At 33.3% G+C, this 27,283-nt stretch overlaps 4 protein-coding genes and 1 long non-coding RNA gene across 11 annotated transcripts in view; 3 read left to right on the top strand and 2 right to left on the bottom strand.

The window, feature by feature from the left end:
• Nucleotides 1-1,472: 1,472 nt before the first annotated feature.
• LOC120630243 (coiled-coil domain-containing protein 93) lies at nt 1,473-13,999 on the bottom strand. Its single transcript, XM_039899393.1, has 10 exons — nt 13,610-13,999; nt 13,135-13,343; nt 12,528-12,795; nt 11,945-12,106; nt 11,524-11,571; nt 11,017-11,315; nt 10,732-10,851; nt 4,244-4,473; nt 3,301-3,421; nt 1,473-2,275 (listed from the first exon to the last, which is right to left on the bottom strand). Exons 1-10 carry the CDS (start codon nt 13,691-13,693, stop codon nt 2,044-2,046), a joined length of 1,773 nt encoding a protein of 590 aa, XP_039755327.1. The 5' UTR covers nt 13,694-13,999; the 3' UTR covers nt 1,473-2,043.
• Nucleotides 5,253-6,233, top strand: LOC120630245. The gene is made up of 3 exons (XR_005659016.1): nt 5,253-5,350; nt 5,456-5,659; nt 6,105-6,233. It is a non-coding gene; the product is annotated as an uncharacterized LOC120630245 (long non-coding RNA).
• A 742-nt stretch (nt 14,000-14,741) lies between the features above and the next one.
• LOC120630244 (glomulin-like) lies at nt 14,742-19,272 on the top strand. Its single transcript, XM_039899396.1, has 7 exons — nt 14,742-14,953; nt 15,183-16,947; nt 17,211-17,560; nt 17,642-17,733; nt 17,812-17,932; nt 18,470-18,673; nt 19,156-19,272. The coding sequence occupies exons 2-7, from the start codon at nt 15,228-15,230 to the stop codon at nt 19,189-19,191; spliced, it is 2,523 nt and encodes an 840-aa protein (XP_039755330.1). The 5' UTR covers nt 14,742-14,953; nt 15,183-15,227; the 3' UTR covers nt 19,192-19,272.
• A 71-nt stretch (nt 19,273-19,343) lies between these two features.
• On the bottom strand, nt 19,344-22,051 carry LOC120630720 (suppressor of cytokine signaling 5-like). The gene is made up of 3 exons (XM_039900007.1): nt 21,412-22,051; nt 20,033-20,326; nt 19,344-19,637 (listed from the first exon to the last, which is right to left on the bottom strand). The coding sequence occupies exons 1-3, from the start codon at nt 21,897-21,899 to the stop codon at nt 19,493-19,495; spliced, it is 927 nt and encodes a 308-aa protein (XP_039755941.1). The 5' UTR covers nt 21,900-22,051; the 3' UTR covers nt 19,344-19,492.
• Nucleotides 22,052-22,298: 247 nt separating this feature from the next.
• The window catches only part of LOC120630352 (F-actin-uncapping protein LRRC16A), a 39,361-nt gene continuing 34,376 nt past the window's right edge, over nt 22,299-27,283 (top strand). For 5 of the 7 annotated variants that reach the window (XR_005659025.1, XM_039899555.1, XM_039899553.1 and 2 more), the window contains exons 1-5: nt 22,300-22,571; nt 22,669-22,766; nt 23,723-23,773; nt 25,233-25,341; nt 26,059-26,162. Coding sequence is in view for 5 of the 7 variants with exons in the window: in XM_039899555.1 (XP_039755489.1) it covers nt 22,511-22,571; nt 22,669-22,766; nt 23,723-23,773; nt 25,233-25,341; nt 26,059-26,162 (423 nt within the window). In the remaining 2 variants the exon portion in view is untranslated. Of the gene's footprint in view, nt 22,572-22,668; nt 22,767-23,722; nt 23,774-25,232; nt 25,342-26,058; nt 26,163-27,283 lie in introns of all 7 variants that reach the window. The other 2 variants (XR_005659026.1, XM_039899554.1) reach the window with 1 other exon arrangement.

Genomic DNA, 27,283 nt, shown 5'->3' with positions numbered 1-27,283 from the left:
ACAGTATTCTTTTTAAAAAATCAGGATTATCCACATCTGTGTGTAACAAAAACCGACAAAAGTGCATTCGTCTGTCAAAGTCGCCACCCTCAAGACCTGCAACAACCAAAAATCTTTTTAATTCCCCTTGAGCAGTAATTAATTGCACTAGAAGATTATGGATACCTGCTAAACAAAGGCAACGTCAAACAAAGGTTTTAAATTACGTACCTTGAACCGGAGTCTCGTGGAATGGATATTTTTCGTTTTGTCGAAGGACTTTCCACACTTTCCATATTGAAATATCAAGTTGTGCCGCCACATATCTAATGCTTCTTGTGTCGTCTTCCTCAAAAAGTGCCAGTATTCTCTCGTCCACTTCAACATTATGTCGCACAACATGTCCCCTTGGTTCATGAAAATTGACACTCCCAGTCTCGCGTAAACGTCGGTATGTGTCTTGGAAGACTCTGCGGCCAGGTAATCGTCGACCAGGAAAGCGTTCCTGGTAAAGTCGTTGCGCTGCACGAGCGACACCACGGGCTGCACCATAAACCATTATGATGTCCGCATATTCCTCGTTAGAGTATGTCGTCATTGCAACAACAAAAAAGTCAACAAAGTTTAACAATAACACCAAAAGTAAATAAAACGTAACAAAAAACAACAAAACTTAACGAAAACTAAATAAAAGAATCGTGGAGTACAGTAAGCTAGCACCCACGTTAGGCAGCAGAGGCAGTGATGTCTCGACTAAAAAATAAGATGGCCGCCGTGTCGACGCGACGCGGGGCCCGTTCGCGATTGGTTCAAACAGGTTTGCACTATGCAAGAAAGGAATAGAAGATAGATTTCGCTTCACTAGAGTGAAAAAACTATTTTTGCCTGTTTAAACGAACAACGGGCGTATAACTTTATGAAAGAGACAGAAAATGTCATCTGCCTTGTGAATTGTGAGTGTTATTTACGCAAACCCTTGTTTTTCTTTCACCTGTTGAATATTAGAAAATTGCGACCAAGTTTAGAAAATTTGAAAATTAGTGATGTTACTAATTACTTTTCATGGCATATTGCACACCATTAGAAAGGGGACAGTCCAGAGATGTTTTAAAAAAATTGGAAGAACATGATCACTTTTAGTTTTTTTTTTATTAAAACCGAAAGTTGACGTTCAAGCTTATTTTTTTACGTAAAAAAAACTTTGCGGGGCTGTAAAACAAAAACTAGATGTTGCTGGCGTGTAATTCTAGTTTCAAAAGAAGCGTAAAACGTTACAAATTAAAGATTAAAAAGAAAATTAATTAATACTTAACAACTTTATTTTTTATTAAAATTTAAATGTAGAATTTTTACAATTTTTAAAAAAACAATTTAAAATCAGTATAAAAAAAACCGTTTGAGCAAGATTTTTTTACGAGGGCTGAAGAGATAGCCAAAGACCCCTCCAATCATCAGATTCGATTTGGCACACGATGCACCAAACATCCTGTACATATATAGCGCCTGACTGCTATCACACTGGATCGTAAGTGATGATACGGCCTAAGGTGGAACGCACTTGAGTAAAATATGCATGTTCAACGAGATTTGAACAAACCCATAACAGATGGAGCAAAGACGAAAGTCCGAACGGCATTCCTATTTTGGCGGTGCTTATGAACTAACTTTGTTATATCGACAAAAAGGCCGAACTCATAGCGTTAGTCGCTACGAGTTCGGCGTAATACTTCACATGCTTTTGGCGCATTATGTACCGACTCTGGATTTATCTGTGAAACCGAAAACCTTATCGTTTTTGAGTAAACCACTGCCACAGTTTTCACTGAAAGTAATCAGATACAGCCCTAAAATTAGGAATCCACTCGTGGTCCAAAAATATTGAAAAATTTTTCATTCAGATGCCTTCATTCCAGTCGAGACGGTGTTGAGTCGATATGATGGGCGAAGTTCATGAAACTGTTGAGCTACTTTCAACATTACTAACATTCCGCTCTGCCAAACTTAAGGTTTATGCAAACCGTTCAATGGCAACTGAATATCATCGAACCTATTGGTCCGATACTATTAAGGCTCGTCCCGACCAAACTTATGCCTACCCTCAGCCAACTTCTTCAAGGCCGCCGCGTACTGTCTCTGCACGTCCATGAGTCTAGAATATTCTGCGTGCAACGCCGCCTTTTGTTCTTTCTCATGTATAAACTTCTGCTCGACCTTTTTGACGGTTTGATTCACCCATTCCACTATCGATTCAAATTGGGTCATGAACTCTTCCCTTTTTCTAGCTGATGACATTACCCTAAAATTAAAAAGTATTTAGTACAGCTTTTTGGGATTGATATCGTCCGTGGAATTACTTTTTAATTGCAGTAAAGGGCTAATTGAGTCTTAAAAATCTAGTTTTTTTTTTAAACACGGCAGAAACGTATGCGGCCTTTTAGGGATCCTGACAGTGGCCGTGTATTTCCGATTTGTCGTATACTAACTCCTGCCACAAAAGACAACGATCACCACCACCTATTTGGGGAGTGTTACCGTCCCGGATTTTATCACTAACTTGTGATAGTAGTCTTTAGAGACCATCAAACCTACTGGAATAATCGGACATCGAACTCGAGCTTTTTGTAACATGCTCGTCCGGGGAAGTACCTAGTACCGCCGTGCTTTTTTCTGCCGCCATTGGCATTGCTGTGTTCCGATCTGAAGGGCGTGGTTATCGGTGTGATTACAGGCACATGGGGCTTAACACGTAGAACGCTTGTAGAACGTGTTCCTTGCATGCCCTGCGAAGTTTTGCTCTGTAGGCGACGGTTTTCCACATACTATCAAATTTGGCTTGACTTCGGGGCCGTCAATTATAACTACATATTAAATAAAAGATTTATTATTCCTTAAATGTCTAAAAGAGTCTTTTTTTTTCGAATTGTGTGCAGCTGATTAACCCTAACGATTTTAACAGCTTAACGTGGGCTTGTTGGCGAGCCAGTAAGAGTTTGAACCCTAGGGCTCGAAGAAGCGAAGGGATCGTCGGCCTGAGTGCACCTCATGTGAGGCCGAACCTCGGTTCAGGCGACGATTGGAGTGAAAGGGTTACGGACGGTGATTAGTCCGCACGCCTCCGAGAACGTCGGTGCGTAATCTTAATTATAGACAAGGTGAAAAGTAATTTGTGTATATATCATCATAACCATATCAACCTATTACCGACCCACTACAGGTCACGGGTCTCCTCCCACAGTGAGAAAGGGTTAAGGCCCACCACGCTGGCCCAGTGCGGATTGGTGGGGCAAAACATGTATATATAAGTTATTAAAAAATACTTACTCGTCGTAGTTATCTAAAATTGAATTCAACAGACTCAATTCCTTGGAGGTATACAGTTTAACTTCATACAGAGTGTTATAAAATATGTAATATTGCTTGGTTTCCTTGTGTTTCGATGCAACTGAAATAAATATATTTAATACAAATTACATTAGTCAGAATTATTGGAGGGCTGTTACCATTTTTTAATCTTATTGGGTTTAGAATTTCTTGAAACTTTTATGTTATATGAACTCATACATACTTACATAAATATCAAAACGAAAGTAACGGCAGGGACAATTCGAAGCGTAGTTCGCAATATATCAAGCAAATGCGTTACGTCTTTAATTCGCTTAGCGGCACGTCTTTGTCGGTAGGGTAGTTACCACCCTACCGACAAAGACGTGCCGCTAAGCCACGGTCAAAGCCCCCCAGACCAGACCAGAGAAAATTCGGAAATTAGAAATTCTCAAATTGTTCCTGCCGGGAATCGAACCCGGGACCACGTACTTAAATTCGGTCGTCATTTCTATTACTAATACGCTTTTATTTTCCCAATATACATATACGGAATTTTTGAGTGTGATTTTTACGCACTTCATACCGTCACATTGGAATAAAAGCACAATAATTTAATAAGTTTGTTCCATTATCTGACCAGTAACTTCAGGTTTAGTGAGGCTACGGATTACGTGCCTTTATGTTTTCGCTAAACGCCTTGAGTGTACTTTTAGTCTAGTACCTCACCAGCCAGGAGCGTTTAAAATGTTGCCAAAAACAATTTAAAAACGAGATTATTGGACCGTAAAGGAACGGGTCCCAGCAACCCGATAACCTCTTGTTCCATATGATTCAGATACCAATAACTTTATTTGAGGATAAAAAAAAAATCAAAAATAGAGTAGTTACATTTTCTAAACAATTTTTTTGCAACCCATTAAACGCATTGAGTTAGCCTCACCTTGATTGTAAAGTTCCACGAATCGCTTCTCGTACTGCAGCAACTCAGCCGTGCCAGGCACTTCGTCTATAGCCACCGTATATCTTAACACTTGCCGGTTCAAATGCCCTAACTCCACTCTGACACCGCTAATGTAATCCTTCAACTTTTTCTCTCTATCTTGGAATTCTTTCAGCTCATCGGGCGTCAGAGGTTGTTCTTCTACAACCGTTTCGGGTTCTTTGGCAGTTCTGAAATGGCGACATTGTTATAATTATAAATATTTCTCATTTATGATCCAAAACCCTATTCAAAGTGAACTCTAAAGGATGTGATGATTATGTTTTTGCAGACCTTGGTTTGCACGGCTAGCATAGGTAGGAGAAAAAAATTGTACCCCCCATGATATCAACTGGCAAAAGATAAACTTAACTTGTCCACTTGGATATAATAAAAAATAATTAAGACTAAAGACATATTTTACTTTACGCCTTACAATGACATTGAATCTGAATATTAAACACAAAAGGCATGGCTCTACAGTGATATACCTATGCCTTTTCCCTACGCGAACGAATAAAAAAAATTATTAAAGTGTCTTATGACTTATACTTACTTTATGGGTATGGAGTATGGAGTGTAGAGGTAAGGAGAGTCATCTTATATGGGAGAAAAGTTGAAAAAGTGTCCAGTTGTTGCGCTAAATAACAGTTCAAAAATCCTCCACAATGGCGCTGGTGGATGCATAAGGTATGGTATGAATGTAGCAATTATAGCAATTGTAGATGAATTGAAGTATGCCGAGTTAAAAAATTTAATGTCATTATCGACTAAAGTAGATAAAGTAGTTAATTATTGAGAATTTCAACAACTTACGTTGTACAAAATATTGTGGTAAATAAAACCTTACAGATTTATTATAACCAAACGTGCGTTTAGAGTGATTTTATTTCGTAAACAGTAAATAGTACGGTTATTGATATATAAACATTTAATTTTATGAAAAAGTGAGTCAATAACAGAACAGTTATGGGTAAAATTTGTGTTGTGAAAAGTTGTCCAAGTGGACGTAAACCCCAAAACAAAAAAAATAGTTCACCTCAGCCTCTTTCGTATTTCCAACCAACAGTATGTAAATCAAAATTGTCAAATGTCTGCTAATTTTAGTGTCGTGAAAAACTTACATTATGGTAAACGAAAGCATATTAATTTTTTATTTATCTAATTTCACAGACACCGGCAAGATTACAAAATTGGAAAATTTCGCTGGGTATTGAATTAAAAGCTACTGATTACATCTGTCATCTCCATTTTAAAGAGGAGCAAATAAAAATGTACGAGAAACTGTACATAAAAGAAGAGCTCGTAATTATGCCTTTAGGAAAAAAAATACTAAAAGAAGAAGCTTTACCAACGATCCAGCATCAGTTTATTCCGGTATTTGAACATGAGTTTTTAACAAGTACTGTAGATGAACTGAAAATACCAAGCTTACATTCGAATAACAATGGAGACGAAGAGCTATTTCTAGTGCAAGAAAATAACATCGAGCCCCAGACAATATTAGTAAATGATGTTCCTGATAATCTAATAGATGATGGTGTTCAAAGGGAGCAAGACTTGATAGAACCACCTTTCAGTCAACACGCCTGTAAAGATTCGAAGAATCTACAAGAAATCGAAGCTTCAAAATTGCCACCGTTTTGGTTGTATATACCCGAGCCCAATGGATTTGTATTTATGCGAATGGATCCAACAACTCAGCAGATCAAAATTCGGTTACGCTTAAACAAGGATACATCTATTACTGTATGTATCAATGAATGTCCGAGCAGATACATCTATTTTTTTTTAAAAATCATTGATTATTATTTTTTTTCAGGTTCTTTTTCCTAACAATGACGAACTGCCTCTAAACGAAAAAATTAATTCATTAAGTTGTATCTATGACTACTTGAAATCAGTGGAAAGATGGCCTTTATGTGTTGGTACTCAGATTGACAGTATAAAGTAAGGATTGCTTGTTTCTGCTTAAGTGATTGAAAAAATTGAAAACATTTTAATCTTTTATTTATAAAATGATAATAAAATTCTCTTTCTTTACTTACATAAATTAAATAGCTGAATCTAACAATTTTTTATAATGAATAAACTCTTTTATAATTTTAATGTATTCTTGAGTACAGAATACCTATTATTAGTGAATATTAGTATCGCACTATTATTAAGTCGCATAATTATAATATACCTTCAATAATTTTTATAATGTAATTGTGTCAAACCTTTCTATTTCATAAATTTTACCGTGTCACCTAAATTTATGTGTGTACCATTTAACTGTTTTTTTATTTGGTAACTGATAAATTACTGTTAATTAGCAATACATCATTACTTATACAGTGTAATATTACTTAAGTACCTAGTATATGTTATATTAAATAAATTGGAATTGAACTTCAACGTTAATCATATTTTAATATAACTTCGTCAGATAAGTACATAAACATAATCTTCAACGTCAATAAATTAGACAGTCTCGATTGTGCTTAAATAATATATAGAATTTTCTTATCCTATTTTATTCACGACGCCCAAAATTTTTAACAGCTACACTGTTTACTTACAGAAAATTCAACTGAAACAGGAAATATTTAATAGCAAAGTCAGAGTGTGCTAAGAAGTCAAATGCTATAGTACAAGAAGCAATCCTGAAGTTGCCGACAGAATTCCAAAATGCCGTTAATTCGTGCTTTGAGGCTGCTAAAAAAAAAGAACGCTAAAGGTCGACGATTTACCTTAGAATGGATATACGAGTGTATATTGATTCGTTTAAAAAGCAAAAACACGTATCAATTCCTGCGTCAGAGAAATATTTTACCTCTTCCCTCGATCAATACACTAAATAAATTTATACGGCAAATTAGCTGTTCTGCGTACGGCTTCCAGCCTGCTACTTTCTTTGCCTTAAGATGTCAAACAATGGAGAAAGGAGAAAAACGAGGAGTTATTTTGGTTGACGAGATGAAGTTGAGTGAAGGTGTTTTTTTTGATCAAAAATCAATTAAATTTTCTGGTTTTGTTGACCTCGGAAAGCACACCCCAGAGGATTTAAAAAATAAAACGGCAGATCATGCTTTGGTATTCAAATTTGTACCTTTTAAAGGTAGATGGGTGCAATCATTGGGCTGTTTTCTCTCAAAGAACGCTTGCAAAAGCGAACCATTACATAAACTCATCGTGGAATGTATTATACTTATGGAAAATAGCGAGATCAATGTTGATGCTGTTGTTATGGATGGTGCGTCTTGGAACCGAGGTGTTTGGAAAATATTCGGCGTAGATGAGAATAATATCAGCTGTGAACATCCATATGACAGCTCACGACGACTATGGATGATATCGGATTTCCACCATTTAGTTAAATGCTTCCGAACCTCGACCTTAGATGATAAGCTGCATGAGTTTAAGGTATAATAGAGTACATTTTCTTATATTACGAAATTTTGCTATGTTATTCTTGTTATCAAGATTATATATTTTGCAGACTCCTTTTGGGAGAGTAAAGAAACGGCATTGGGAAGCATTGTTGGAAGAAGAAAATTATCGTCAGCCAAACTTGAAAATCGCTTACAAATTAAAACCTGCGCATTTAAAACCAAAGGGTTTCCAAGCAATGAATGTTCCTCTTGCTACAGAAGTTTGTTTAATATTTTGATATTTCTATCTATTAATGAATTATTCTATTAATTAATTAACAATTAATTAGTTTTATTATAATATTTTAATTTCGATGCTTACTTATAGGTATTCGGTTATGAAGTATCCGTTGCCATGGCTCATTATCAATCAACCTGCGACGAATTAAAAGATTCAACTCCGACGCAAAATTTTATTGATCTAGTTTTTAACTTGATCCAAGCGATGTCATCACGTATACCGAGAGATGCTTTATATGTAAAAGATGATTGCCGTCAAAGACAGGTAAGATTGGTTTTGAAAATAAAAAATAATCAGAAGTTAAAAAATTGTAGGTTTCTTTGGAAGAATATCACTCGACTAAGCTTTGACTCGACGATCATGGCAATAGTTACCAAGCCTAAATTGTCAGGTACTCAATGCCGAACCTTTATGTGTCATAGTAAAAGTATCTTAGAAAAATTTATCGGATGGAGATTTTGATAAATTAAGCATATTTTAGAATCATTTCGTTAATTTGTGTGATAAAATTTTATTTTATACACCGTTTTGACATTTTAACACTTATTTTTAACACTTCATTTCATATTAAACATCTTTCAGGCGATTTTCAAATTCTTAAAATTCCTTGAAGATTGGGAAAAGCTTGAGAAGAAAATACCTGTTTCGAGAAGTACTTTACTGGGATTAAAAGTGACCTTACGAGCAACTATTGAAATTTTAGAAATGCTTAAAATCTAATGTAATTTTAAATATTTAATGACTGCGACTTTATCGCAAGACCCGTTGGTGGTTATTATAATTATAATCATTATATTATAATTTTTAGTAAAATTCGTTCTATTTTCTAATAAATATTTATTTATTTTCTATTTCAGAGATTTTTTTCAGTCATGAGACAATCATGTGGAGGTAACGATCATCCTGACCCTAAAATGTTTGCTCAAGTATATCGCTTAGCATCTTCCTTCTCCTTGATACGTCCTCCAAGAGGGTGCAATGTTTCAGGAAAAGATCTTTTACGGAGTCTAATAGAGGCTAAGCATGTCTTAACAACATCTGATACACAAGGCTAGGATTCGTGGCTTGAAAATATTGACGAAATGTTGCAAAGTCCTCAATCATTAGATGAAAGCTCCTCAATCGACGTGGACCACGATTATAACCAGGCGGTAACTAGCGATGCGGTCCAATCGTACATAGTTGGTTCTATAGTTCGAAAATTAAGAAAAACCATAAAATGTCAAATTTGTTTAGAAGCTATAGAGACGCATGCTGAAGTTGGTAAACAATTACAGCGGAATGATGTTATCAATAAAATGGACTTATATGGTGGACTGCGGTTTGCAAGTAATCAATTATTTGATATGACAAAGCAATTGGAAACGTGTGTGTTAAGAGCTGTCAGTAAAAACTTGACTAATGTAGAAACAATTTGCGGAATAAGTATGGAACTCAGAAAAGAAACTGTTATGAAAATTGGGTGCTTGCAACATGAAAATAGTTTAACTGCAAAGGTTATAGATATTTATATTGTTATGTTATTTATTAATTATTAATTGTTATTTATTATATTAACAATAAAATATTTAATTTATTATTGATAATGTTTGTATGACATTATGTCTTTTATTGCTGTTAATTTATATTGTTCATTACGTGTTCAGTCCATGTTACATGACTGCTCTTGTAGTAATATTGAAATATACTAATTTATAGAAATAAATAAATTTTTTTAGCGAATAATATTGTTTTAATACGTTCAATGATTAAAGGTATCTATGTTTTTTTCTAAAAATTTTTAAGATGCAGAAATTGATTGCTTACAGGAGAAAATTTTTATATTTTCGTTTTGCTCCTGATGAACTTTTGTACTCTAATTTTAAACACATTCGTTTGTTTATTTTATTATATTTATGTACTTATTTATTTTGTATAACATAGTTATTTCTTCTTATTAATATATTAATTTATTTTTTGATATTCACACATAAGCGTTAAATCGTTAAATGATACGTAAAAAAATAATCATAATATATTGATTCCCACTTTATGCGGATTTTTAAAAGCGCGCCATAACTTAGCGGAAGTTTCTCTTTCCTTGTTTATTTTTCAAGCCTACTCTAACAATATTTATATTTGGCGCTTCTTTTAAGAGTTACCCTGATGCAAATGTGGCGCCATCCTAATTTAATACATTTTGACGACACTTTTTCATATACAGAGATGACTCTCGTATAGAGTATGTAGTATGGAGATACAAGGAAGTAAGGTTAGTTTTCTCAATAATTAACTACTTTAGTCGATAATGACATTAAATTTTTTAACTCGGCATACTTCAATTCATCTACGATTGCTACATTCATACCATACCCTGTGCGCCATTGTGGAGGATTTTTGAACTGTTATTTAGCGAAACAACTGGACACTTTTTCAACTTTTCTCCCATATAAGATGACTCTCCTTACCTCTACCCTCCATATTTATGGGATTGATTATTTAATGGAGAAAAGAGAACAGTCATATTATGTTGTACACAAATCTCTTCACACGGGACTTCTCAAGGCAGAGAAACCTTACACTCTGCATGCGTTCAAAGGATGCAATATGCGTGCCAAAGTCAAATGTACAATCGATTATACACCACGGCCTTCTAGGCTATTTAGCGAGATTTTAAATTTAGTTTAGTTTCATACAGGAAACTTGCATTCGAGAGAATATTTTATGTCCCGGGAATAAGAAAAAGAAAACCGCGACTTTTTTTTAAACAAAAAAAACTAAGACAACAGTTATTGAATTTTATATATGCTTACCGCGAAAGCTCTTCCAATTTCTTATGTTCATTTTCCCTATGTTCAATTAACTTTAAGAGTTCATTTCTTTCCCTCGCCAGTTCTTTCAATGACTTGTAAACTTCTTTAACATTTTTATCACTGAAATAATAATTTGCATATTTAGTGTATTATGTTGATATTTAGTCTCTTACAGCAACAGCCCGAAAAATGTAAATCATCTGTCATAGGCATATGTTTTACTTAGATATTTAAATTATATATATTGCTTGAATTCTCTTTGATTACAAAATATAGCCTACACACCTATAATCATCTGTTTTCATTAACTTTTTAGTAATATTCTGCAAATTATTCATTACATCTGCATATTTAGCTTTTGCATTGTCTATTCTTGCTTCGTGGTCTTTTCTAACAACATCTATTTCAGTTTCCATAGTTTCAATAACTTTTGTTAGTCTCTCAATATCTTCAGAGTATTTAATTTTCTCTTTCTCTTCTAGTTCCTTAGGTATATCTCCTGTCAGCTCAGAATGTAAGACTGCATAGTGGATTTTTGTATTGGCTGTATCTTTGTTTTCTTTATCTTCAGAATATCTGTCTGTCTAAAAATATCATATTAAAACAAGTATCATACAATCAGTATATTAGTTTTGCGTTTTTACGCAATATATCGCAAGAATTGCAAAACATAAAAGTAGGAGAATTATTGCAAAGTAATAATAAGTCGCTTTTCACCGATAAATGTATGTAAATCCATAATTTAAGTTTATTAAAAATAATAAATGATAGAAAAAGATAATCTTAACTTACTTCTGTAGTTATATCTGAAGGATCCGCCAAAGTTTTTTCATAATCATACTGTAAGAAATATGTTTATTATTAATTAGATTCCCAAAAAAAATTATATTTGCAATTCTAGATCAAAGTTATACAACTTTATGGGACCTCACTAAAGAGAGTTCATCAATTTACAGTAAATTTTTTCTTCATCTTATTAAAACAACAATTTTTCCAAGTGCGTTTTAAATATTATAAAAAAATATTTAAGCAAATATATTAAAAGAAAAAATAATAAAAAAAAACCAATAAATTGGTTTTAACACACTTGTTTTGTAACACCCTTTTTATTATCTGGATTTAAAAAAATAAAAAGATACTGTACACAGTACCAATATGTAATGTGATAGGTTTAGTCATCCAGTTTCCGCTGAGTAAAAATATATAAACTTACCAAGAAATCTAGTCCCTCATCCTGTTTATCCTCATTTTTGTGATTTGAAACATGCATCAACATGCGTTGGTCATACTCGGACAATACTGCATTTACTTGTTCTAACTCATTTGTAGGGAAAGCTCCTTTCCTTTTCCTAACTCTACATGGTTTGTATAAATTCTGGAATAAGTTTTATTTTTTATTCTTTATCATTTATCAAACTATAGCATCAATTAAAAAATATTATCTCAAGTGTTGTATAGACGCAAGGCAAGTTTGCAGTCCCAGCAAACCAAAAACACACTTGAAGAAAAAAGTGTATACTTTATTTTTAACTCAACTGATGCATACTTTCATACTGCACTTATTTGACGCAATAGCACATAGTCTTGAACTTTCACAACACAAACACTCAGGACAGCCATGACACTATGGGCTAAAATGTCACTATGTAACATTAAAATTGTGTACTTGAAAATGTTTCTGCTTTAAGTAGGTAATCACATTTTTTTCACGACAAGGTGTTTAGATGCCAGTATCTTCCTGCAAGGTTCACTAGGTAATAATGATATGAAATAAATGTTTGATATAGTTACAATACCTGTACAACAACAAGATTTTGCAACAATTTCTCACTTTGGAGGTAAAGGGTTCGATCAGATTCAAATATGTGATCTTTTTCATACTGCATCACTGCAAACTTGCGCAGTTCATCTTCCTTAGCTTCTCTGAACTCACTTGAGTATTTTATCAGCCATTGAATCAATGGGAAAATGTTGATGAAGTCCAGACCTTGTATTTGATGGGGCTCAATGATGAATGGGCATTTCATACTTGGTAGGGTTTTTACTATCTTCTCTGTTAATGCTCTACAAAAAGAAGTAATCATCATGATCACAAATTTTGTTTGGTCAATTAAATGATGTATTAGTAATATAAAATTTATAGACTCCTATAAAATTATTTACTAAGCAGTAATAGCCTAGGAGTTAGAGGTTTCCCTTTCAGGATGAATGATGAAGGAAAACATTGTTAGGAAACCTGCGTGCCTGAACGTTCTCCATAACATTCTCAAAGGTATTTGAAGTCTTTGAATCTGCACTTGGCCAGTATGGTGGCCTACGCCCTCCTCATTCTGAGAGAAGATCCATACCCTGTAGATCATGATGATCTATGATATTGATGATGATGAATATAAAAATACTTACATCTTTTTGCCTATGGTAAGATTCTCCTCAAACAATAAACTAATGTCAACATCTATGTCACACAGTTCTATACACCATGTCAGACCACCAACAATTTTATCAAAAGCTGACAAGCCTTGCAGTTGAGCCCTATAATACCCAGCTGCTACTAGCGCATCAGATATTTCATGCCATTTTACAAGCTGTTCAGCATCTTCCCGTACTTCCACCTGAAACAATGACACACTATTAATACTGACTCGTCAGATTAAACTTGGATGCTGGAGTCATTTTTGCATATACTGTTGATTATAGAAATAATAGGTGAACTTGATATATATTCAACTAATTGGCACTGTCACCAGTAGAAGCAGGCAATTATCAAACCATTGCCGGCTCATTAGAGGACACAGATCTCCTTTTACAATGAAAAGGAAATACATAACAAAATAGGGGAGTATTACGTTGACTATAAAAAGATATTTAGTAATATTACCTCTTTGCCTTCCTGGTCCACTCCACTATATATGTTCATCAAAGGTTTGCTTCTGGTAAAGATATTCTTCTGCTTGGTGGCCATGGTTATATTAAAAAAACAGGTAAACCTAAAGATTAATTGATAAAATATTTTGTTCGGGGCAACGAAGTAATTTGTAAGCACTTTACATGAAAACAATTACTATTTGTTACAGATTCGCACATTAATAATTACACTATTTTTTGGACTATTATTGATGTTTTATAAATACAATATACAAGTAAATCTACATAGTTATTAGTTTGTTTATTTTTTGTACTTCAAAATCATTCAATTATTAATTAATCTGTGACTACCTATAGTAGAGAACACTGTGGAATTTGGAATAAAATATTCAAACAGGTTAGGCGTATGACGTATTGCACATTCAATGTAACTTGGCGCGTGATTGATCGGTTAAATTGTTCTTTCAAATTCACCATCTAGTTTTTACCCGCGCGGCGTCGTAACCATTCACTGACTCTAGTTAACATTGCCTACCTAGTGCGATCTAATATTTTTAGCAACAAAAACAAACGCCTACGTATATAATATATCTAAAACCTTAACTATTGAGCCAGTTTTCGTACGGTAATAAAATCATGAGCTCCGATTTTCAATCAATTTACTTTGTAGTTTTCATAAGCTCAAGTCAGAACTGCATTTTCAAATTGCTGCCATAAACATATTTATAAAGAGTGTTCCGTTTAAAAGATTTCAGAAACGATTAAATCGGATGTCTAATAATTTGGGTGATGCGTGATGCTTGATATATCTATATAAAATTCCCGTGTTAAAATGTTTGTTTGAATTATGAATTTTTGAATTTTTATTTTTGGCGTGGCGACGCGCCGCTTCGCCACTCTATATGATTTAATTTTTGTATTTCGTCATTATTAACCGACTTACAAAAAGGAGTGTTTACCAATTGATTGTATTTTTTTTTTAATTTGTGGAACAAATTTGTAATGCTTTATCTTTTCATTATGTTGTAATAACTTACAGAAAACAATTTCGATGTTTCAAATCTGCCAGGCGTGAGACGTCCCGTGAAATATTTTCAAATATTCAACAACACTGCAAAAATTCAGGCAACACTGTCAAATGTCAATCAACCTTTCATTTGCACAAGAATTTGCAATTTTTTCCGAAAACATTTCACTACGGATATTTTAATTAATTACTGTGGTGTTTGTGTAATAAACTGTATTTCTAAGGGCCTAAGTCAATTTAAAATATCAGTTATCCTTTTAAGCCTATAAAGAGACCATAATTGATATTGATTAAATTTTGCAATGAATAAGTTACCGAGGGCTGTTTATTGTAAGTATATTATTTGCCGGCAAACATTTTACATACATTCATCTGTCATATGAATTGTTTCCATAATGATAAATTTGGAAAATAAAGTAATGTGAATATTAGAATTAGAATAATAATCAGGAAATGACATTATTTTCTGTGGATAAGTAAAGATTGTACATCCAAACTAGAAAATACCTAAGTATAATTTAAAACTTGTATATATTATAGTATAAGTACTTAATTTCAGAGATCAAAAAGTTCGGAATTACAAGCTTTCTTTCCACTCTCCATAATGGATCAAACAGTAGATGTTGTGGATTTAATTTCTTCATTACTGGATTCTGGCAAATACAAAGAAGCGCTTAGTGTGCCCATTGAAGAGAAATATGCTGAAAGTTTCAAAGATAACTGTTGGGACTTGATATCAGTTACTGTAGGCAAGATTGAAAATGACACAATAATCATCAAACCTTCACTTTACAATGCCTGTGAAGAGTTGTTAACTATAATTGTGCAGTCCGCCCCTCCAGAAGGAGCTCTTTTAGAATTTATTGAACAAATAGAAGTGGCTAAGAACGATGCACAATTTGCAATTATATTAGAACCACTACAACAACTTCTGCTTAAATTGTCTGTAAAACGAGGCAGGTCTCTAGAATGGTGTCTCAACTCAATAACCACATATATAGATGCTATACCAATCCCTGAACATAAATTAGAAGGGCAAGAACGTCTATTGCTGGATTCTGATATTAATATCAGAAGAATTATCAAAGTTTATTCTTTGTTACCAAGATTTTACAGACCTTTTGTAAGAGAAATGATTGCACCTGATGCAAATGTTAAAACAAAAGAACTTATATCTGCATTTTTAATAAGTTTGCTTGGCAAGCCTTTAATTTATGTAGATTTAGACCCTTATTCAAACTTAAACAGTGAAGCTAGGCTATGTTGTGTTGATATTATTGAGGATATTAGCAAATTATTAAAAAATGTGATGAAGCTTTTGCCTTATGTGGAGTTACATGAGAAGCTAAATAGCAAAAAAAAGTCTAAAGCTATTGCTAACAATGAAGAAGAGTTACCACCATTTGAAAACAATGAAAAAACCAATCTTACTACATTATCAGGACTATACTATTCATTCTTTTCTGGACATTTTGATGTACCAAACTTTGCACTTCCACTTGTATACTCCAATGAATATGTTGTTCACACAGTTTTACTTTGTGTTATTCATTTACTGAGCTTTGATCAATACGGTCCTCTTACAAAGGGTGTATCTTTATGCAAAGAAATTTTTAAAAAGTACCCTAAGAACATTTCGTATAAAATGCTTACATTACCAGTCCATTACAATTTATGCAGAAGCTTAATACATGTTTCCATATATAGCGGTTACAAGTCAATCCGCAAAGATTCTGTTAAAATTTTAAGTGATCATGTTAACAAGTTTGAATATAAGGGCAGACATTTAATTATTAAATACATGTTAAGTGTTGCTAATCATTCTGGTATAATAGGCTATGCTATCACATTGTATAAAAATTCATTAAATGAAGCTTTTAAAGAAGCTCAATTGCCTGATTGTTTTACTGGTACAGAAATGAGGGATATGATTAATAAAATATGTTATTTGCCACATGGTGCAGAATCTGATCTTGTGGAACTTGCTGATCAAATAATAGCTGCATTAAATTTTCTACGTTACCTTGCATTGAAAGATGTTGGTAACAAGACTGGAATCAAGGAGTGCTTTTCAGTGATTGAATCAGATTATTTGGAAAAGTTGAGGACAGGTTTAAATATGTCCAAAGCTCATTATGAAGTAAAATTAAAGGATATTGAAGAGGCACAGAAATCTAAAAAGCCAAATGAAGAAGTGGAGGTTTCTATAAATGTAGCAGGAAATATGTTAGAAAATATACCTACTGAGAGCAAAAAGGAAATTTTACATTCAGGATTGAATGCATTTCATTTGGTAGAATGTTTGATTGCAAGGTTATCTGAATGCATTTCTATAAATAAAACCCAATAAATCTAATCATAAACATTTATAACTTTAAATAAATACTAATAACTACTTTAAATAAATACTAATAACATTACCTGCTTGTATTTTTATTCATTCCCCATTATTTTTATTCACCCTCTACCTTATGATAGAGGTGAAAAAAATTATACACATTTGCCTCTCTTCTGTATTTCATTATATGGCTTTTAAATTTTATCTTAAGAGAATGAATATAATCTTTGAGTTTTATTTTGTTAACAGCCCTAAGGAATGGTCGTAGATTATTTATGCCGCTTACGAGTATGGCGATCAATGATGTCACACACAAAGTACTGCGAAGCTATTGTCAAGGAGTAAGGAAAGAAGTTGTGGTACCAGCTACTTTTGATCAGGAGGATCATCAATATGAAGAAGATGTGAAAAAACGTATTTTATCCAAAGCCCTAGAGTTTGTTACAAAAAGTGGTTGGTCAGTTGACTCTCTAGCTCAAGGAGCTGAGGCTGCTGGGTACCCTGGTGTTAGTCATGGCTTATTCCCGAACGGAGGGGGTGATCTTGTGCACTACTTTAATGTAACGTGCAATGAAAAGCTTGTTGAGGAAATGAAATCCGTAAGAAATGTTTATTGACTCTTTTCTATTTCTTTGCTGATATTATTATTAAATTTAACAATTTATTATCTCCCCATTTAGTGGCCAAAAGAGGAGCTGAAAGAATCAAAAGTACCTGCACAACAAATAGAAAATGCAATAATGACGAGATTATTAATGATTGAACCATACAAGTAAGTACTACCAACATAATTACCGAATATTCTTTGTTTAATTATCTATTTTTAAGAATCTTACTTTTTCCCTTAAAGGAGTACCTGGGCTAAGGCAATGGCGATACAAACTCTTCCTAATAATGTTCCAAATTGTTTAGCAACACTCCTCTCTTTAGTTGACGATATTTGCTATCATACGGGTGATCGCAGTGTTGATGTAAGTTATTTGTTTTGAATTTATTTTCTGTTGCTATTCATTCTATGATTGCGGCTAAAATTAGCGAGATTTAAAAACGATAGTACACTAACCTAAGCGATGGAATGTCTTAAATAGACATTCCATCGCTTAAGTTAGTGTACACGCGCGCGCACACACACACGTGTGTAAAGATTCGCAAAAATTCCGAAATTACGAATTTTATGAATTGCCCAAGGACTTCAAACTTAAAGAGACCAGTCCTCATTACTGCGCAAGCAAAATCAACATAAGGTTACACGCGTTTTAGATACCTCATCATCATCACTACCAACAAAGACGTGCCGCTAAGAGATTTTCTTAGAGTAGATGATAATGTTGCATAGAAACCGTTGAGAGGTTGACTATGGGTTTAATTTATCTGCCATACCCCCTGACAGGTTAGCTAACTTCCAACTTAGACAGCATTATCGCATACCACCAGCTGAGATTGCACTCAAGGGCTAATTTGTAGTGGAATAAAAAAATGTGTTGTTTTAACATTTTTACTTCTTTTAGTTCAACTGGTATATTCGGCGAGTTGGTTTGGCTGGAATTTACAAAGCGTCTGAATTATTCTATTTGACGGACAATAGTCAAAGCAGTAGTGCGACTAGAAGTTTTGTTAAATCACGTATACGTGATGCAGAATTGATTCAAATAGCCCTCAACATGAATCCTGTTTCTGTTGCGCCACAAACTTTAACGGCAGCATTTGTTACGGTAAATAGTTTCGATTATGACCATAATAGATAAAATATTGCATGCTTCGCCACTAATAAAACTCTCACGCAAAGGAAGAATAACAGCTTTGGGTTGTCTATTGACATGACAGCAATGCTCCTGCACCAGATTTAGAGCAAATCCGCACTGGAAAAAACGTCTTCGTGATTTGTTTTCCGCGTACGGAATTTCTTATAGAAAATTCGATGCTGCGGCTTGCCTCGTAATGTGTGTTTAAACACATTAAGCCCTCTTTTTATTTAACTGGGAGAGGCTATTGGTGCCTTTTCTATTGTACACTAAATTAAATGACAATTCTAATTAATAGTGCTATCCTTTTCTACAATGTTTGTTTCTTTTTCATACAGAATCTATAGAAATAGAATAGCACCATTTTTAGAAATAATTAGTACATCAGAATTTTTGGCACCAAAGTGTTATCTAAATTGAGATCTAAATATAACTTGACGTTTCATTTTCAGGCAAAAAATATGCTGGGAATAAACAGTTTGAAGTAATGTTCAAGATGCTTTAGAAGAAAAATAGTTGCAGTATTCTAATATTTTTGATTATTATTAAATAAAATAGTTTGTTTTTAACCTGCCTTTGTTTTATTGTTTAAAATAATAAAACTGCTTTAATAATCACAGTAAAATCATTTATTATTAAATTTAAGGATATTTAATTAATATAGTTTTTGTATAAAATTTAACATTTTACATAGTCATTACTCATATAACAGAGATAGATTAGATTAATAATGGATTAACATAGATACATGCATTGAAGATTTAAGGCACAATTTTTTTTTTGTCTATTCTATAATGGGGCAATGTAATCACTGCCAAGAGAAACATAAGATATAAGATTGGTCGGTAGTGGCAGTTTATTCCATAACTTATCTGAAACTGTTTGTCTTACCACAAATCTGCAGTACTTTTGTAAGGAGTCTAACTTGGCAAATCTGAAAACAAAAAATTATAGTTTAACAAATTAAATTAATTTACTTTCAGATAACATAGAACCAATTAAAAACAAAAGCTGTCTTATAATAATGACAATAATAATCTATACTAATAATATAAATGCAAGTTTGGATGGTTGTTTGTAAATCAAATAAGCTAGAAGGGCTAAACAGATCTGGCCAAAATTCAGCATAGAGATTGATAGTAGTAGAGATAGTCTGGAATAAGACAAAAGCTACTCTTTATCTCCAAATTTGCAGACCCTGCAGAATAGATTTGTTTTTGTTTTTCATAGAGCAGTTAGTGGAATTTCAGATGTCAGGCATACTTATCAAAATTTCAACTTGAATTAAGTTTTGGTTTACAACTAGTGCAAAAATAAATTTCTTCATACCTGTTCAAAGGTCTGGCAAGTTTAACTGGCATTTCAAACAATTTAGATTTGACAGCCACTGTAGCACAATGTTCTGATATTCTGTTTGCTGGAACATATGTTTCATTGTTCAAGGAAAAGAGTCCATTGGCATGTCGTAGACGTGCGTGTAGGGTGCGCCCAACACAACGGAAAGAAACACAAAGGATGTGCCTTGAGTCATAAGAGTCTCGCACCAAGAAAACATTATCATGCTGTCCAGCTAGAAGCTTCTCTGCCTCGCTTGAGGTTATTCCACCCCAGTACCAACCATGTCTAAAAAATAAAACATTATTAGAATCAGGTTCTGTAAAAATCTATTTTATAACAGCCTGTCTATTTACCTATCTTAGGTTCAATTATTCCATGATGATTAAACTTTACATAGCGTAAGCGTGCATCCTGGAGGATACTTATTATCTCAGGAATTAAAAACAAAGACAGGGAAGTTTTTGCTAGTTTTCAATATACTTATAAATAATATTAAGTGAAAGAAATAAATGAATAGTTAAGAATATTTACCCCTTGTGATTATCTTTATTCCACTCTGAGTTAGCCCTTGCCTGCAGTCTTAGCAGTTAATGTATAGTAGTTATATGTAACCCATAACCTTAATTGGTTTCTATGTAGCATAGTACAGGAATTCTATTTCTCTTGGTAGGTTGGGTCCACAACTTCTACCAGGACAGAGCAGAGAAAATTCACAAAGGTCATCATAAATGACAAAGAAGCTAAGGTTTTGGTAGCAGCTTAGCTAGCTCTGACTCAGAAGGGAGTAGATATACAATGGATCATTATGGCAAATTAAGTATGGAGACATGGTTGCAGTTTTTTGTCCAGGGTTGTGTATATAAACATCATGGCTAGATTTTGTGCCTCATTTAAGTAAGCAGATATCCTTAAATATTTCACAGTCACTGATATATTATGACTTCATGATACTTTTATGACTTACTAATATTGTAAAGGTGAAGAGTTTGTTTGGTAATATGCTCAAATCTCATGAACTACTAGTTCAAATTGGAAAAAAAATTTTAGTGTTAGAAAGAGCATTTATGATGGAAAGCTACTGGCTATATAACACCACACTACAATCAATACCAGAGCATCAATGAAAAATGTTGCAAAAATGAGAAAAAATATTGCTTTAGAGCTTCTGATGGGTGTGATCAGTAAATGGTCAAAGTTATGTCAAAACAATGTAGAAACGGAATTGTTGAAGTTCTAAAAAAATGTCAGTCAGCATATCTATCTTTTAAAGTTGACTTATTAGTGAGAAAAGTAGTGGGGGACTGCTAGGTGTATTCTATAATAACCATGCTAAGAATGCAAAGAAATGTTATCAATGCCAAAAAACTTACTTGGAAAGTTGACAGTATATAGCACAACTTTCAACTGATATATGCTGGTGATGACCTCTGAGCACAGAGTGACCATCAGCATGCTGGCACTTAATATTTGACTTCTCAAGTTCCAAATCCTTCTTTATGTCAAGCTTGGTAACAATATGCTTCTCAGTCGACGTTGAAGGTTCATTTGCCTTACCAAGACTACATAAATGTTCACCACCAATATTTTTATTACCAAAATATCTCTGTAACGATCGAACACTGCCAGCAACGAAAAGTTTATTCTTCCAAAACCTAACGAATTTATTCGTGTTGACAGGGGGCATACGCTCAGGCAAGTAAACACGATTGACAATATCTGTGTTATTAAAATCTCTTTTGCTATCCACAGTTCGTTGCAGATGTTTACATTCCATCGGTTTCAACCATTTTCGAAGACAACCAGTGGCTAGCCATTTGCGTCGGTTGCAATGAGTACATCTTTCATAGTTTTTATTCATTATTCAAAATGCAATACACTTTCTTATATCGTAAATATAAACTTTGTCGAGAATTAAGGAACTGTTATTCGCTTTAGTTTTTATCTTTATTATTGTTGTTAAAATTCTGAGCACTGCTCTCAAAAAAATTAAATTTACCACAGATGACGGACGAGCACTATAATATATCATAGAGAAATGAGAATAGTAGTAGGCCACAGAGTAGTATCTTATTAATCTGTGGAGAAAACTTTGGGTTCTAGCTTTTTTACTCAGTTCTGTAAAAAAACATTGTTTTTTCGAATTTTTGCTCGGCCTCGAGTTTTTGTATCCTCTTTGTAACATATTAGGTCAGATAAGTTGGTAGCACTGATGATACAGAAGTGGCCAGACTTTTCTCTACGTTGGACGCTGTTCGTCTGTGTATTAGTTTAAAAAAATTGCACATAGATTTGTGTTGTGGATTTTTTAGTCGATACAATAAATAATTCTTCAATAAAATAAAGTGAAATGTGTTTGATTTTTGATATCAATATGGCAAAATAATTGTATCCTTATAGAGTATTCTCCGTTTTATTTAGCTCACTGAGCATGGATGTATTAATCCGAAAAATAAAATATTTTTCGTAGTGATGACATTAAAGAAAATCGTGAAAATGTCAACAAAATCCCAGTTATCCTCAGAATTAAACGGTATGTTATTACAATTTCTGAATGTACCATGTATCAGAAATATCATAAATGTTTGATAAATATTAAACACAAATATATTAAATTATTTAATTTTTAGAGAGCATCAGCAATGTTCTAGGGAAAAATGTTAGAATTCTTTACAAATCACTTATTCGTATGGAATCCAGAGGAGATAAAGTTGATAATCGAGTTTTGGTAAGTATTTTTTGGTCCCCTTGTGATGATAGTTAATTATAACATTGTACCTTTAGTTTTTAATTCAATTAGTACCTAAACATTAATTAGTACCACTTTAAAAAAAATTTTAGACTTATAATATAACCTATTTAATGTCAATAACTCTTTCTATAAGCTTATATTGGGATGTCATTATTAAAAACAATTTGTTTTATCTTATCTCTAAATTATAAACAATCCTGTAGCTGACCATTTAAATTACCAATTTCCTATGGCCATTGATATGTTCTAACAACCGTAACTGATTAGATTCTGGACAATGACATGAGTCACTGAGGTGTGTCTGGTAGTATATGTAATATGGTTTATGTTTGTGTCCCTGGATTTACACCCACAAACTAGTCTATTTGTAGCTATTTTGAGTAGTTCTGGCTTTGTTGTTACTTTTTGATCTTATGAGTATTCATTCAGTACTTTTATTTTATAGCAAATGTTTGCAGAAAAGTTTACACTGTATTGATAAATTATAACTAATTTTTTTTTCTAATGACGTAAATTATTTATATTTATTAGGGTTTTGTAACAGCTATTAAACATCACTACTGATAAGTCTCCCTTGCAAACTTTGATACTTTATAATTTAATTCTTGTAAGGAGTCATAAGAGTTGTAGCTTTAAGTAATTTTTTGATGGAATATTTGCAGCACTGATTTTCTACTAGCATTGATTTTCTGGCTAAGCTAAGTGGACACAAACATCTTTTGCTGTTTCATTTTGGCATTTACTTAACCTTGGTTCCTCAGAGAACATCTTAAAGGTCAACAACTAACACCAGTAACACAAACCTGTGTATTGTAGTAGTGTGTTGGATCTCAGTTCACTAAGAAGAAAAGGATAAAGCCATTCTGTATCTTGTGAGCGAATAGACCAATGCCAGTGGAAGATCAATAGGCTTATGGTGATATTTTTTGCAGGTTGTGACATCATTTAGAGTTTTTATCACTACAACAAAAGTGCCAACAAGGGTAAGGAAAATTTGTATAATTTCTAACACACTTAAATAAATTTTCCTGTATTGACTTATGTAAACTGCTGTATTGTCTCTTTGATAAATAATTAAATTATGTAAGAGTATATTTATAAATATATGTTTTAAGTTAATAATAAATTCATTATTCACTTTTGAAATATTTTTTTATTTGATTTTTTTTTTTAATACAAAAGAAATAGTTTTTCTAATGTGTGCCCACCATTGTAAGTTTGTTTTGTTTTGAATATTCTATACTTTCAACTACATTTAGTTGGTTCAACTAAATGTAGTTGAACCAACTGTCATCATCATCATTATCACTTCAACCGAACATAGTCCACTGCTGAACATAGGTCTTTTGTAGGGAGTTACCAAATCCATGGGCCTCTTGTTATTATAAATAAAAGTTCTTTTACTATATTGTACAATCCAAGTAGACCTTTCTTATATTTTATATAAGCATAAGCCTCTTGCTAATATTATAAAAACAAAAATTTTCATGGATGGATAGTGTATGTTTTTTACTTCTTCACACAAAAGTTCTGAACAGATTTTGATAATACTTAACAGTAACTAAAAGTTTTTCTTCGGTTCTTTTAAGTTGCTTAACATAGAGTATAGTGCCGCGCGAGGTGGCAGGGTAAAGTATTACGAAATAAGATATTCAAAGCTGATAGAGTCACTGTACAAAATCCCCGAGTTTTAAATAAGCACTATTTATAAATTTTATTACTGCTAAATAAATATTTTGTAACTTTCCTCCAGGCATGAGAGTAAACGAGATTGTGACTAGAGCAGTATTTGATTGTATACCTAGTCTTCATTTATTAATGCAATGACCAATCTCACGTTAAAGAACAATGTGATTATGTTATCAGCGTGTTACATAATTTGTGTTTGACGATTTTATATATGCAAACATTATTATGTAAACAAATTGGGTTTATCTTTAATTGGGCTAAACTCTTTGTTGCTACTGAATAAACTTACATGGAAAAGGTATTGGGGAATATTATATGTATTATAAGCAATGTGGGAAGGTTTTAAAAAAAAATTGAGGATATGTGTTTTTCTTTAATTAAAATCTACAACCCTAACTGATTGTAATGACTTGACACAGCATTATAACTTGTTTGTGTGTGCGTATGAACGTGTGTGTCAATTTGAACAGAAAATGTACAGTCTGAGCATCATATTTAATTTTAAAATAAAACTTCGGTAGTATTATAACTTTTCGCCCCATTGACTGCTGCTGCTGGTGATAGGGTAGTGCTTTGTTTTTTATTGGGGGGATGTTAATTTTAACTTGTTATTTTATCAGGAGATTTATATTTTGTCTCATACCCTTGCTAACTGTGCTTCAAGGAGACCCGTGCCCTGGGCCGGTAATACATTGATTGTGATGATCGCTGCCAAAACACAATATCTTGTATATATAATCACACCTGTTGCAGATCGACAATGGATTTCACTTGATGGAGATAGAGGCTCTTGAGAGCAAAAAAGCGAATCATTTGTCAATAACGCTAATCCACGAGCACAAGCCTGTGTCTATACTAATAGGTGAGTTTTAGTACATAGCAATTATGTCTATTGTTTGCTAATGCAGCTATAGAAGTGTTAACAAGTTAATTATAATTGGTCATGACAATGTAAAAACTCCCGTTAACATTTTGCCTGTGCACATTTTACAAATACTTATTAGGTCAATGGATACCACCTGTTCTCACAGTAACTGATCCTTATAATAACATCGACTGATTAAAAAGACATTTGGATTAAGATTATAATGTTTTCAATCATTATAAGTAAGCTATATTTGTTGTCATTTTGTAATAATTTATATTTACAGTAGGTATTGCCGCATATCATTGTTAAATCACAGATATACGGTTAAGATAAACATTGCTTTTGATTCATTTTTACGTAATCAATTTGCTTTATAACATTTAATATATAAGTTATAATAATGACATATTTTATTAACATACTTTACAAAATATGACAAGTTTGTCAGTTTCTGTAACTATTTTGCTACCTGTATTGAAAAAAAATGTTATTTATTGCAATATTGACAGCAAGATGCAATTTATAGCCCATTTACGGGCCAATTGGTACTTGGCATGCCGTGAAATTGATCGTCGAATGGAAGTTTTACGATATTACATAAATTAGGTTGCTATGTTAAGTGTTATACGAAAGCAAACCGAATGTGCAATAATCGAAACCAAAAGTGCGTTACAGAATGCTCAATTAGGTAAATATCACGTTTACTTTCAGGCGAGGAGGGGTCACTGGAAGGCGTTATAAATGCCATTCACGCGCTGATTGCCGCGTTTGATGACTTATTTCCTAACGTAGCTATGGAGGACATTGTGTCCAAGGTACGATCTGTGGCAGCTTTATTTCATTGAGATGTTATTACCTCTAAAAGTTTGCAATGTCTGGCAAGCGTGGAAAACTGGCGTTTGACAATAGACATGAGCCAGGTTACATGAGGGGTAGGATATTTAGCGTTGCGGTACGTTTCGTAGAAATCGATCAGTAGTACCTATGCGTTTAATATTTTAGACTACATCATCACTTACCTAATTTTTTAAATGTAAATACTCTCGTTACATTAAGTAAGGGCGTAATGTTTAGATGCATTACGCCCTTACGTGTATGTAACGTGAGTATTATGTTGACAAAAAAAAGTGCAATTAGTTATATTATGTTGGGTCATTATACTCACTAACGGACCCGCGCGACTTCATGAATGAATGAATGAATGAATACACTTTTATTGTACACCACATAAACATAACAAATTAAAAGTAAAAATTTAACAAAAGGTATACAATTTGGCGGCCTTATCGCTACATAGCGATCTCTTCCAGGCAACCAAAGGCGTTAAAAACAGCTCAAGAAGAGAAGTAGGTGGTGCATTTAACTGTACTGTGTTGCAAATAAACATGCATAAACCTATATATACAAATATAATATGTACATATAACAAACTTACAATAAAATATATAGATAGTGATAATAATTAATATATACCTATATAATTAATATCAATAATAAATAAATATATACAATATTGTCAAACCACAAATAAAACAGAAGGGAATAGGCAAGTTAAAGATCCGCAGATGCAGACAAAAAATGATCTTTGACAAGTTTTTTAAAAATGGTAATAGACTGTGCCTCTCGGATTTCAAGAGGCAAGGCATTCCAAAGCTTAACAGCCTGAACAGTGAAAGATCGGTGGAAGAAAGATGAATTATGTGAAGCCACCCTTAAGATCAACTTCCTTGCAGTACGGAGAACTTCACCAGGGCGACCAACGAATTCAAATTTTTCCTTTAAATAAGGTGGAGTAGAAGGAAAAAACAACACACAGTAGAGAATAGAAAGAATGTGCAAATTCTGGCGAAGTCGAATAGGTAACCACTTGAGACGAGAGCGAAATTGTGATACATGGTCATATTTATGTAACCCAAATATGAACCGAATGCTAATG

Source organism: Pararge aegeria, chromosome 16 (assembly GCF_905163445.1).
Source record: "Pararge aegeria chromosome 16, ilParAegt1.1, whole genome shotgun sequence".
Taxonomy (NCBI): Eukaryota; Metazoa; Arthropoda; class Insecta; order Lepidoptera; family Nymphalidae; genus Pararge; species Pararge aegeria.
Note: the sequence above shows the minus strand (reverse complement) of the source record. Positions and strands in the feature narration are given on the sequence as shown.

Excerpts from the sequence above, each read along its gene's own strand:
- LOC120630720 (XM_039900007.1), bottom strand. The coding sequence starts at position 21,899 with ATGAATAAAAACTATGAAAGATGTACTCATTGCAACCGACGCAAATGG. Across the intron at positions 20,327-21,411 it reads ATATACTGTCAACTTTCCAA|ACATGGTTGGTACTGGGGTG; the intron begins GTAAGTTTTTTG and ends TTTATTTTTTAG. Across the intron at positions 19,638-20,032 it reads CTTGCCAGACCTTTGAACAG|ATTTGCCAAGTTAGACTCCT; the intron begins GTATGAAGAAAT and ends TTTTGTTTTCAG.
- LOC120630243 (XM_039899393.1), bottom strand. The coding sequence starts at position 13,693 with ATGGCCACCAAGCAGAAGAATATCTTTACCAGAAGCAAACCTTTGATG. Across the intron at positions 12,796-13,134 it reads CTTACCATAGGCAAAAAGAT|AGCATTAACAGAGAAGATAG; the intron begins GTAAGTATTTTT and ends TTCTTTTTGTAG. Across the intron at positions 12,107-12,527 it reads AAAATCTTGTTGTTGTACAG|AATTTATACAAACCATGTAG; the intron begins GTATTGTAACTA and ends AACTTATTCCAG.
- LOC120630244 (XM_039899396.1), top strand. The coding sequence starts at position 15,228 with ATGGATCAAACAGTAGATGTTGTGGATTTAATTTCTTCATTACTGGAT. Across the intron at positions 17,561-17,641 it reads TTGTTGAGGAAATGAAATCC|TGGCCAAAAGAGGAGCTGAA; the intron begins GTAAGAAATGTT and ends CTCCCCATTTAG. Across the intron at positions 17,734-17,811 it reads TTAATGATTGAACCATACAA|GAGTACCTGGGCTAAGGCAA; the intron begins GTAAGTACTACC and ends TTTCCCTTAAAG.